At 33.2% G+C, this 12,252-nt stretch overlaps 2 protein-coding genes across 2 annotated transcripts in view; one reads left to right on the forward strand and one right to left on the reverse strand.

Annotated features, from left to right (window-relative positions):
- pth3r (parathyroid hormone 3 receptor) overlaps positions 1-4,992 on the reverse strand; it is a 33,297-nt gene extending 28,305 nt beyond the window's left edge. The window contains exons 1-2 of the mRNA XM_048171470.1: positions 4,409-4,992; positions 4,022-4,263 (exon numbers count right to left, since the gene is read on the reverse strand). Coding sequence (XP_048027427.1) covers positions 4,022-4,087 — 66 coding nt within the window. The 5' untranslated portion in view covers positions 4,088-4,263; positions 4,409-4,992. The remainder of the gene's footprint in view (positions 1-4,021; positions 4,264-4,408) is intronic.
- A 2,725-nt stretch (positions 4,993-7,717) lies between these two features.
- LOC125255869 (translational activator of cytochrome c oxidase 1) lies at positions 7,718-12,159 on the forward strand. Its single transcript, XM_048171377.1, is given in 6 exon segments — positions 7,718-8,255; positions 8,494-8,600; positions 9,621-9,751; positions 10,333-10,393; positions 10,395-10,496; positions 11,558-12,159. Coding segments are annotated over 6 exon segments (834 nt in total). The 5' UTR covers positions 7,718-8,032; the 3' UTR covers positions 11,768-12,159.
- Positions 12,160-12,252: the final 93 nt, after the last annotated feature.

Raw genomic sequence — 12,252 nt, forward strand, 5'->3', positions numbered from 1 at the left:
TCTCTTTGCTGAGTGATTTCTCGGCTGGGGAATCTCACACACACTGCCCTGTCAGCTGTCTTCATCACGAACCACTCAAACCAAACAAATCTATTTGTGCGGCTGATGAAACATTGATCAGGCTGTATTATTGGGAAAGCTGATCACCAGAAGATGATTGTTTGTGTTCAACCAGCAAATGACCGTGAATAAGATGAATTCTGAATTGGATTCAAAGCTGGATTTAAAGTAAAAATCAATTTACAATTTAGTCACATCAGTGAAGATTGTTAGTGCTAGATGTCTCTAAAAGAACATGCACATAACATTTGTTGATTAAGTTGTGTAAAATTATTCAGACATTTTTGATATATTTTTACTAGTGGGTGCAGGACACTATAATTCATTTATGTAAGTGAGGATAGCAAAATAAAGTAAACTGTGACATATTATACACATAAATTCTTCATACAGTGGACTACCAGTAAAATTGATAAAAATATGGAACCAAACATTATTCAGACACTTTGACCTGACCATGTTTTGCTTAAGTGTTATCTGACATAATTAAGATTATTTTTTTCTGACACAGTTTAACTCTGAGATCTTGTCATATTTTATTCCAATTTTTTTTAAACTATAGTGAATAAACTGTATTAATGAATGAAATGTTCAAGGTGTCTGAATAAATTTTGGTTTGACTTTATATACAGTACAGTCCAAAAGTTTGGAACCACTAAGATTTTTAATGTTTTTAAAAGAAGTTTCGTCTGCTCACCAAGGCTACATTTATTTAATTAAAAATACAGTAAAAACAGTAATATTGTGAAATATTATTACAATTTAAAATAACTGTGTACTATTTAAATATATTTGACAAAGTAATTTATTCCTGTGATGCAAAGCTGAATTTTCAGCATCGTTACTCCAGTCTTCAGTGTCACATGATCCTTCAGAAATCATTCTAATATGCTGATTTGCTGCTCAATAAACATTTATGATTATTTTCAATGTTGAAAACAGTTGTGTACTTTTTTTTTCAGGATTCCTTGATGAATAGAAAGTTCAAAAGAACAGCATTTATCTGAAATCCAAAGCTTCTGTGGCATTATACACTACCGTTCAAAAGTTTGGGGTCAGTAAGAATTTTTTTTTTTTTTTTTAAAGAAATTAAAGAAATGAATACTTTTATTCAGCAAGGATGCATTAAATCAATCAAAAGTGGCAGTAAAGACATTTATAATGTTACAAAAGATTAGATTTCAGATAAACACTGTTCTTTTGAACTTTCTATTCATCAAATAATCCTGAAAAAAAATATTGTACACAAATATTTTGTACAATTGTACACATTAAATGTTTCTTGAGCAGCAGATCAGCATATTAGAATGATTTCTGAAGGATCATGTGACACTGAAGACTGGAGTAATGATGCTGAAAATTCAGCTTTGCCATCACAGGAATAAATTACTTTGTGAAATATATTCAAATAGAAAACAGTTATTTTAAATTGTAATAATATTTCACAATATTACTGTTTTTACTGTATTTTTAATTAAATAAATGTAGCCTTGGTGAGCAGACGAAACTTCTTTTAAAAACATTAAAAATCTTAGTGGTTCCAAACTTTTGGACTGTACTGTATATATAATATAATATATTTATATAATGTTGACTGGATAGTTTAGGTAAGTGTTTCACATATATTTGCACTTAATATGTTCTCATTTTTGATAACAACATTTTATTACTTAATTCACATACTAATGTACTTAAAGAATTAGTTCACTTTTAAATTAAAATTTCATGATAATTTACTCACCCTTATGTCATCAAAGAAGTTTATGTCTTTCTTTCTTCAGTCAAAAAGAAATTAAGGTTTTTGATGAAAACATTCCTGTATTTTTCTCCATATAGTGGATTTCAATAGACCCCAAATGGTTGAAGGTCAAAATTACAGTTTCAGTGCAGCTTTAAAGTGTTGTACACAATCCCAGGCGAGGAATAAGGGTCTTATCTAGTGAAACGATCGCTCATTTTCTTAAAAACAATAAAAAAATTATATACTTTTAACCATAAACGCTCGTCTTGAAGTAGCTCTCTTCTTCTTCTTCTCTATTAGAATTCTGGCAGTGTAGACGCTGCTAAGTGTATTACTGCCCTCCACAAGTCAAGGTTTGAACTAATTGTTATATACTTGCACTAGTATATTGTATATGATAATTAAGATCAAACTTTGACCTGTGGAGGGCAGTAATACACTTAGCAGCGTCTACACTGCCGGAATTCTAATAGAGAAGAAGAAGAGAGCTAGTTCAAGTTCATTTTTAGAAAATGACCAATCATTTCGCTAGATAAGACCCTTATTCCTCATCTGGGATTGTGTAGATCCCTTTGAAGCTACAATTAAACTGTAATTTTGACCTTCAACCATTTGGAGTTCATTGAAGTCCACTATAAGGAGAATAATCCTGGAATGTTTTCATCAAAAACCTTAATTTCTTTTCGACTGAAGAAAGAAAGACAAAAACATCTTGGATGGCATGAGGGTGAGTAAATCATCAGGAAATTTTTATTTGAAAGTGAACTAATCCTTTAACTCTCAGGGGTTGGCGGTCACACTGGCAATACCACCTCGCTTTTTTTCTTATCAGTGTGAAAGAGACTCAAAATACTCTGTTGAATTTGGTCATACATACCAGTGTTATACATCATCCGAAACTGTTAAGTGTCTACTTTTATTTGTGTACACTCACAAAAAACAAAAACAAAATGTTGTGCTTTTCGCAAAATAAAGAAAACAAACATGATGCGTGATCTGATGTCTCTCTCTCATTCTGAAATGTGTCTGAAAATGAACTGCAACTAGTAAGATGCATGTACTCATTAACTTTTAGTTATTTAGGAAATTGTTAACTACTGAGAAAAGAACAAATTGGAAGGAACATTAAGCTTTGCTTAAGCATTTGATTTCGGTATTTGTATTTGACAATTATGCATTCAAGTTGAGCGGATTATCTTAACAAAATAAACAAGTAGTTAAATTAGTCAGGTATTGATCTATAATTCTGGTGAGGAGGGAAAGCAGCAGACAACATTATACAGACATTGTGAAAAAGAAGCACACTTTAGCATGGCTTTAAAAAGTGTACTTATTACAGAAATAATATACTTTAAAAAAATATATTCAAGTGCAAAATGAATGTATAATATTTCTGAATTATTGATTGCTTGTTATTTACAATTAAATGAAAACCTGTGTTTTTTACCTACTTAAGTACGTCTTTATGTGTAATTTCACAATTACTTCAATTGTCTCTGAAATATGGTTAAAGTGTACTGCTAAATGTACTGACAAGTTATTTATATTTTTAATGTCATTTCTATTGAAACTTATATGTCATGTATTGTAATTGCACAGTTGTGCATTTAAATTATATTAACTTTAAATGTAATATACGCACTACAGTTAAAATTATACTACGTTTTCTTTATTATTAGCCAATTTTGTCCTTCATCAAAGAATGAGATCATTGAAATGTACTAATTTAAATTGCAATTTAAAGTAAAACATTTAATTTGAAATTATTACAAAGTGCACTTTTAACAGTGTACTTAGATGTGTTAAGAAATCTTCATCATGAAAGCACATTTAAGTACACTTACATGGCCTTTCATTCATTAATATTATTTTATCTGCACATTTTTTAAATATACTTTTCTGAAGTTCACTACAAGTGCACGCACACTTAACACAGTCAAGCACTTCTTTTTCACAACTGAAAGACTAGAAAAAATGTGGGAAGCACTATATTTTACAGTCCTGTTCTGCATGTACATACTTGTTATAGTAATTATAATAACTGGGTAATGACTAGGTACTAACCCTGAACCCACTGCTAAAAATGTAGTTACTTTATATTGCTCACTAGGTAAGTACACTGTAAGTACACAAAAGTACACATATTAAAGTAGACATTAAAGTTTCTGCTATGAACAAAGCAGGGAAGCCGCAGGCATATGTCGGTAATCGGGTACTCACCAGAGCTCTGGCTTCCATCAGCACACTGCACAGCACAAAAACCACGGCGACCTCCACTGACAACATGTTTAACCCAAGACCTTTGACCTTTTCCAAAACTTCTGCTCACCAGAGAGCTCCTCTTACTTTTCAGGACATGGTGGTCTCATCGAGGCACAGAGAACAGAAGTCTGTAGCCATTACTGCTTTATTGTGTTAAAGCTGTTGCTATTCCGAAGCTGTTGTGTCCACCAGAGATTCATCTGTTGGAGTATGACAAGTATTTTGTTTGTTAATTTATTGGATACACTTACATGTAGGCTAATTTCCAAAAAAGTTAAATCCACTTTCTAGTAATCATTTTAAAGTAAAGAAACAAGTAGAAGATGACAATTGAACGCTCTTTACCCATCAAAGATGATATTCTTCCATATCTCAGATTCTTAACCTTGACTGAAGATGAGACTTCCACTTGAAGATCTGTTAAAGAGAGACTTCTCTGTCATTGTAGAGATGTGATCTCCTGCGTGTGAGTGTGTGTGTTGTGAGAGTGTTCAGCGAGGTTATTAGTGTGATGGTCATCACTGGCCCTCGGCTGTTGGGCTCCACCACTGTTTATCATGTGGGGTGGGCATGAAGAATGTTAACCCTTCACTGTCACGACAAAACAAAGCCCTAATTACACAGGTTTCTATTTTTTCTTAGCCCATTCACGCACACACGTTACAAACGCTTCTTTATGTGGCTCCGAAATACTAGGCTGTGACTGACCATTGCATTCAAATTGTATATCTGAGTGTCTTATATCCCTGCATGCTCTGTTTCTTTCTACTCACATGAACATATTTGGTACATAGCAGTGCAATAAGCAAGATAAACGATGTGACACATGGAACCAGATAACCCATAACCTTCCCCTTCAGTGATCACCCTGTCTTTGTTTATTTTGGAATAATAACTGGCTAACTGCACCTACATTATCCATGGCTGCTTACTGCATTTCCCAGCTTTGTCTAAAGACAACAAAGAAGAAAAATCAAGGCATAATTTGGGAACAGAACAGTGTTTTTTTGTATGTTTGTTTTTTAGTCTCACTGATATATTATTAGCCTATAGTTTTCATTAATAATTTGAATTAGTTTATATATATATATATATATATATATATATATATATATATATATATATACACACACACACACACACACACACACATATATATATATATATATATATATATATATATATATATATATATATATGTGTGTGTGTGTGTGTGTGTGTGTGTATATATATATATATATATAGTTTTTATTAATTTTATTTTACTTTTAGTGTTAGTACATCAAGATAAACTAAATTTAAACTAAATGAAAGTGAGAAATGTTGCCTTGGTAACTACAGCTGAAATAAAATAAGTTTCAACTCTCTGTTACATGCAAAAACAGCTCAAAAAGTCTCACATTGGGTGTCTCTGCCGACCTCTTGTGGAGAATAAAATAATATAACACTGATATTTCATGACTCTTGTTCTGCATTGTAAATGTGTTCCAATCTAACCACTTCATATCTGTGTGCAGTCTGCATTGTAACTGACTGATTTTTATTTGAAAAAACGGAGAAAAAAAATTGCCCCGTTATATGACCCACAATTTATTTTTATGGGAAATACAAGGTATATGTGTGTGTGTGTGTGTGTGTTTGTTTTTGTGACATATAAGGACACAAATTTGTATAATGACATGGTATGACATAGGTATTACAAGGAGAGGGTGACTTATGAGGACATTACCCCATGTCCCCATTTTTTAAAAGGCTTATAAACCATACAGAATATTTTTTTTTATTATTATTTTTTTTGAGAAAGTAAAAGTGTGCACAGTTTCCTGTGATGGGTAGGTTTAGGGGTAGGGTTGGTGTAGAGCAATAGAAAATACGGTTTGTACAGTATAAAAACCATTACACCCAGGGGTTAAATTGGGCCGGGGCTGGGACACATAGGCTTATGAGGGCTCGATATACGATTGTCCGGGACTGCGGAACAAGTTTATTTTTTGAAGTGAAAGAGAATTTTACTTGCCTGACCAGATAAGTATCTTGATTAAAATGTCAATAACAACCAAAATGCTAGAATGATTAAGTGGCAATTGAGTGGATACTAGTAATGTACTGGCGGTGATATTGCGCTGTTGAGGCCCAGGTGAAAAAAAAGTACATTTCTATAATGTACTTAATGTGCTCTATTTTCGTGCACTAATTTTGTACTTAATATACAAAAAATTCTTCTTTAGTACTTCTGTACTCAACGGTGCTATTTTGAGACACCATGAAATATGAACTAAAATGTGCTTTTAATATACTATCTCTGTATTTAAAAAAATGTATTTAGATACCACTTATAGTACATTTGAACCCATAGTGTACTACAAGTGGTAACTAAATATATTTTTTAAATACAGAGAGATAGTATATTAAAAGCACATTTAAGTTCATATTTCATGGTGTCTCAAAATAGCACAGTTGAGTACACTTAAATGTTCTTAAGATTATCTTAAGAAGTACCAAACAAGATTTTTTAGTATATTAAGTACAAAATTAATGCTAGAGCACTTTAAGTACATTACAGAAGTGTACTTTTTTTCCGCCTGGGGGCTCACCTCTTGAGGAGAATTCAAAACAAATGAGCTCTGCTCACACAAAGAAACTCAGTTATCATGTTGCAATAAAAATTCAATATAGGGTTTTTATAGCTTGCTATTACGACATATGATAAAGTTAAGCATCACACGACCGAAAGTGCTGAATTCCTGAATATCACCTTGAAATTGACACTAATTTCATACAACAGTTCAATAAACAAGTAGTTAATATTAATTACTTACGTTTTGGGAGCAATATTGCCTGTTTTTTGTTCTATTGTAGCAGTGAAAATAGTTCAAAACAAAGCAGAACCAGCGCATCTCGCAACTACGCTCGGTCGTTTTGAATGATTCAGTGTTTTGAACGAATCGGTTGAGTGAAGATTCAATGGCCCAATCATAAACAACTGCTTCATTCTTGATTCAGCCTTTTGAATGAATCGTTTGAATAAATGACTCAGTGGCCCACTCATTAAGACGGTCACTTGCCGCCATCAACTGGCGGTTTAATTTCATGTTTAAAAGTATAAATTTCCCACCAACGTTTCTTATTTGTATATTCAAAAATATTTAAAGAATCTCATAACATTATTGAATGCAGTTGTACTTTTTCAGTGTAAATTATTGTGGTAACAGCCCTATAGTGTCTTACTATTTTAATTTATCAAATGTAAGTTTGGGGATGTTCTATAGTTGCATGCCTTCATTTGTATGTGTGTTTGTTCTGTATTGTGCCAGATTTGTTTTATATATTTTGACAAATTAAAAAATAATAATAATAATCCACATTTTCCCGTATTTCCAATGCATTCCTATATGGGGGTCAAACTGACCCTGATATATATGCATATCTGAATATGTAGTGCATAAACAGATTAATTTGAGATGTGTTTTCTCTAATGTTAGTTTATTCACTGAAATCTAAATGCTGTTTTTGCTGTTTATATATTATATTATATATTTAACTTTCTGTAGAATGTGGCGTGAAATATATTACTGAAAAAGAGGTACATAAAAATAATTGTAAATACATTCAAAACAGAACGACATCAGGACTTTTATTTTGGCATTAGTTTGTACACCGGTAATGACGCTTGTAGTGTTGCTGTCTCCTGGGCTCGTGTGGGATACAAAAGAGCAATGGCATAATTTGACATTACCATTTAGTTTATTTTCGCAAGTAACGAACACGGAACATTGAATCATGTTCGTAAAACGTTCTTGAAACTATCTTTTTGTTTGTTTGTTTTTGTTTTTTAACAGTCTATGGTTAAAACGTGCATGTCAGAAGCACAAGACGTGTAAGCCAAAGACAGCATGACATTTTAAAGTTCGACCAAAGTCATTTGATTTTGGACACTGTTAGGACACAGTTAGGACAGTGTTAGGAGACATGATGCTGAGCGCTTTCAGGCTGACAGTGAGAGTGTCTGCAGCGGTTCAGAGAGGCTGTCAGTGTCCAGCCCTCCATTCCCGCAGAGCACTGCACTCGAGCCCTGTGCTCTGGGCAGGACACAACAAATGGTCCAAAGTGAAGGACATTAAAATACCCAAAGATGCTGCTCGAGCCCGTATGATTGCCAAGTACACCATGATGATTAGGATTGCAGTCAGAGGTGAATGCATACGATTTGACTTAAAAATTGTCATTATCCAATCTGGCACTAACCAGCAAGCATGGTGATACCATGGTACACTTTAAAATACCATGGGTCTTTTTTTTATTTTACCTTGTAAAGAACATAACATTTACCATGTGATACATCTGGTATGTTCATTGTATTGTGGCAGCACAGTACAGTGATATTGCTCTGAGAGAGTGGATGCTGACATGACCCTGTGCTTGTGTTTCAGAGGGAGGACCCAATCCAGAATTTAATGTTGCATTGGCACAACTTCTAGAGCAGTGTCGGAACAGGAATCTACCAAAAGCCACAGTAGAAGGAGCTATAAAAGGAGCCGTAAGGCAGATTTTTTTTTACCATTTCACCAAATAATATAAATGACATGATTAAGGAATTTAGATTTTTACCCTCATACAGTTCCTTTTTTTCCCAGCTACATTCTTGGGTTTGTGTGTTTCTACAGATTCTACATGTAGGCTGCTTTTATTTGATAAAAATACAGTTAAAATTGTGTAGATATTATATATATATATATATTGTGTAAATAAATAGTTCACAGTAATATTGTGAAATATTATTACAATTTTCTATTTTGAATATATTTTAAAATGTAATTTATTCATGTGAAGCAAAGCTGAATTTTCAGCATCATTACTCCAGTCTTCAGTGTCACATGATCCTTCAGAAATCATTCTGAAATACTGATTTGCTGCTCAAGAAACAATCATTATTATCAATTGAATTTTGAAAACAGTTTTTTGCTGTTTAATATTTTTGTGGAAAATGTGATGCAGTACCATTCAAAAGTTTGTGGTAAGATTTATAAAAAAAAAAAAAAATAAAAAAAAGGAAATTTAATATTTTTATTCAGCAGGGATGCATTAAACATCACAGAAATAAATTGCATTTTAAATATATTAAAATGGAAAACAGTTATTTTAAATTGTTATAATATTACTGTTTTTATTGTATTAAAATAAATGCAGCCTTGATTAGCAGAAGAGACTTTCAAAAACATTAAAAAATCGTAATGATTCCAAACTTTTGACTGGTAGTGTATATAAATATATATTTATGTTTTATATATATATATATATATATATATATATATATATATATATATATAAATGGGATGATTAAGAATGAGGTTTTAACAAGATTGAAAGAAATAGTTCACCCCAAAATTAAAAATCTGTCATTTACTCACCAACATACCGTTCCGTTTCTTTCCATACAGCAATCACTGGAAAATGAAATCTTTCAAAATGTTCTAGAATTTTCTATTCTATTATTCATGCATTGATAAAATGTTAGTATTAATACTGACTCTCTTTTGTCTTTTTTAATGTATAATAGAAGTCAAAACCAGGAGTACAGTATCTTTATGAGGCCACGGGACCGGGCGGGTGCACGCTACTCATTGAGGTTTTGACTGACAACAACACACGATCCCACAGTGAACTGAAACGTATCATGACGAAACATGGGTTAGTACTAATGAACTGTGAAGATAAGATATAAGTAGAGAGAAGACATATAGACCTAGTTTTACAGACAGGGCTTAGATTAAGCCAGGCTTAGGCCTTAGTTGCAATTAGAACATTTAAATAGCTTTTATAAACATGCCTTAGATAAAACATTACCGGTGTGCATCTTGAGACAAAACAGTGACACTGACTTATTTTAAGAATTGTCAGTGCAAGTTGCTGTGTTAAAACAGCTCAAACATGCATTAAGCTTTGTCTGTGAAACCGGGCAAAGAAGTAATGGTACATAAAGGGTCATTAATTACCCTCCATCATGTCGTTCCACACCCGTAAGTCTTTCATTCATCTTCGGAGCACAAATTAAGATCTTTTTGATGAAAGTTTTTTTGATGAATATAAGCCTAAATTGGAGGGACAGAAATCTCTTAGATTTCATCAAAAAGATCTTCATTTGTGTTCCAAAGAAGAACAAAAGTTTGGAACGACACGAGGGTGAGTAATTAATGATGGAATTTTCATTTTTGGGTGAACTAACCCTTCAAGCGCAACTAAATCTACAGCTTTTCTCTGTTTGTCCACAGCGGGGCGCTGTGTGAAGGAGCACGCCGTAACTTTGACAGGAAAGGTGTTGTGGCAGCATCCTAGAGATGGGATCTCCTCTGAGAAAGCTCTAGAACTGGCCATCGAGGCAGGAGCTGAAGATGTGCAGGAGACGGAGGATGAGGAGGAGAGACCCATACTACAGGTCTGAGCACACTTTCTTAACTGGATTGTACAAAACTCAGAATTGAAGCATTTAATTCTGATATCAGTTCATCAGTGTGAATTTGAATGTCCTTGGCAAGGGATGGACTTTAAAATTGGAATTACAGGAAGAGGAGATTAATAATTTGTTACTTCACAACAGTCACAAAACAAAGGAATTTCTTGTTACAGTTTTATAACAAACCAGAAATATTGTCAGTGATATTGACTAATTATGCCTATTTGTTCCCTGAAATGTAGAATGCATGGTTTAATTAAATTTATCTGATCAGTCCAGAAACAGTAATAGTTTATTAATAATTATACTGTGTAAACAATCAGCAGCCATCAAGTAAGATTTTATTTTTGCTGTATTCATTTTCAGATAAATTTATAAAACTAAATTTGTTTAGAATACTAAAGGGGTAGTTCACCCAAAAATGAAAATAATGTCATGAATTACTCACCCTCATGGCGTTCTACACCCGTAAGACCTTCGTTCATCTTCAGAACACAAATTAAGATATTTTTGATGAAATCCAATGGCTCAGTGAGGCCTCCATAGCCAGCAAGTTAATTTACACTTTCAGATGCCCAGAAAGCTACTAAAGACATATTTAAAACAGTTCATGTGAGTTCAGTGGTTCTACCTTAATATTATAAACGACGAGAATACTTTTAGTGCACCAAAAAAACAAAATAACGACTTTTCAACAATATCTAGTGATGGGCGATTTCAGAACACTGCTTCAAATCTTTTGTTTCGAATCAGTGGTTCGTGACTTTGGTGCTCCGAATCGCTGATTCGAAACAAAAGATTCGAAGCCCATCACTAGATATTGTTGAAAAGTAGTTTTTTTGTTTGTTTTTTTAATGATGTACACTGATTAATCATTTATAATAAAAAACTGCAATATTCCATAAAAAATAGGAATTGTCCATTTTTATTCCAGTGATGTTAAATAACCCCTGTTTAGATATTGCCAGTAATTAGAGGATTGTGTAAAATTTGTCATGAGAAATTGTCTCAATTATTAATAACCATACTTCTGTCCCTTTCAGTTTGTCTGTGACATGACGTCCATGAAGGCAGTGCGCAGTGCTCTAGAAAGTCTGGGCATTCACACGCTATCAGCCGGGCTGGAGTTTGTTCCTCACACCCCCTCTCTCCTGACTCAGACTCAGCTAGAGACTGCGTTCACCCTGCTGGAGGCTCTCAATGACTGCCCTGATGTGGTCCGGGTATGGGATAACATCCACGAACAGAACTAGTGTTCACAGTCACAGATCGATGGACTAATTAATGATCTACATGCCTTAAGAGCAACTGGAAGAAAATTACTTGCTTGGCTAAATTTCATTGGACTTTACTTGGGTTTTTTTGTGTAACGATAAATGCTTGATCGTTAATATATCGTCATCATGGCAATAAAAAAGTCATATTAGTCATAGATGTGCATCGTTTTGAGTAGTGTTATATACTGAATGTTGTGATCTTAAAACTTTTGTTATAAGATTAGATTAGGCACTAATCGCAATTGAATATTGGAAAATAATTTACTGTTTTTTTTGTTGTTTTTTTTGTATTGTTTGTTTTAAAAATCAGTTCTTTATCAAAAGGATAAAAAGGCAACTTGCAAGGACTATTTCCCACAGCCTGAAAATACAAAAAAAGAAAAAAAGAAAAAAACAACAAAGCTGCTCTATGTTTATTGAACAGTGAGAATCAGGGTCAGGAATTAATCGTGGCTTGGGGC

This window comes from Megalobrama amblycephala, linkage group LG20 (assembly GCF_018812025.1).
Source record: "Megalobrama amblycephala isolate DHTTF-2021 linkage group LG20, ASM1881202v1, whole genome shotgun sequence".
In the NCBI taxonomy this organism is placed as follows: Eukaryota; Metazoa; Chordata; class Actinopteri; order Cypriniformes; family Xenocyprididae; genus Megalobrama; species Megalobrama amblycephala.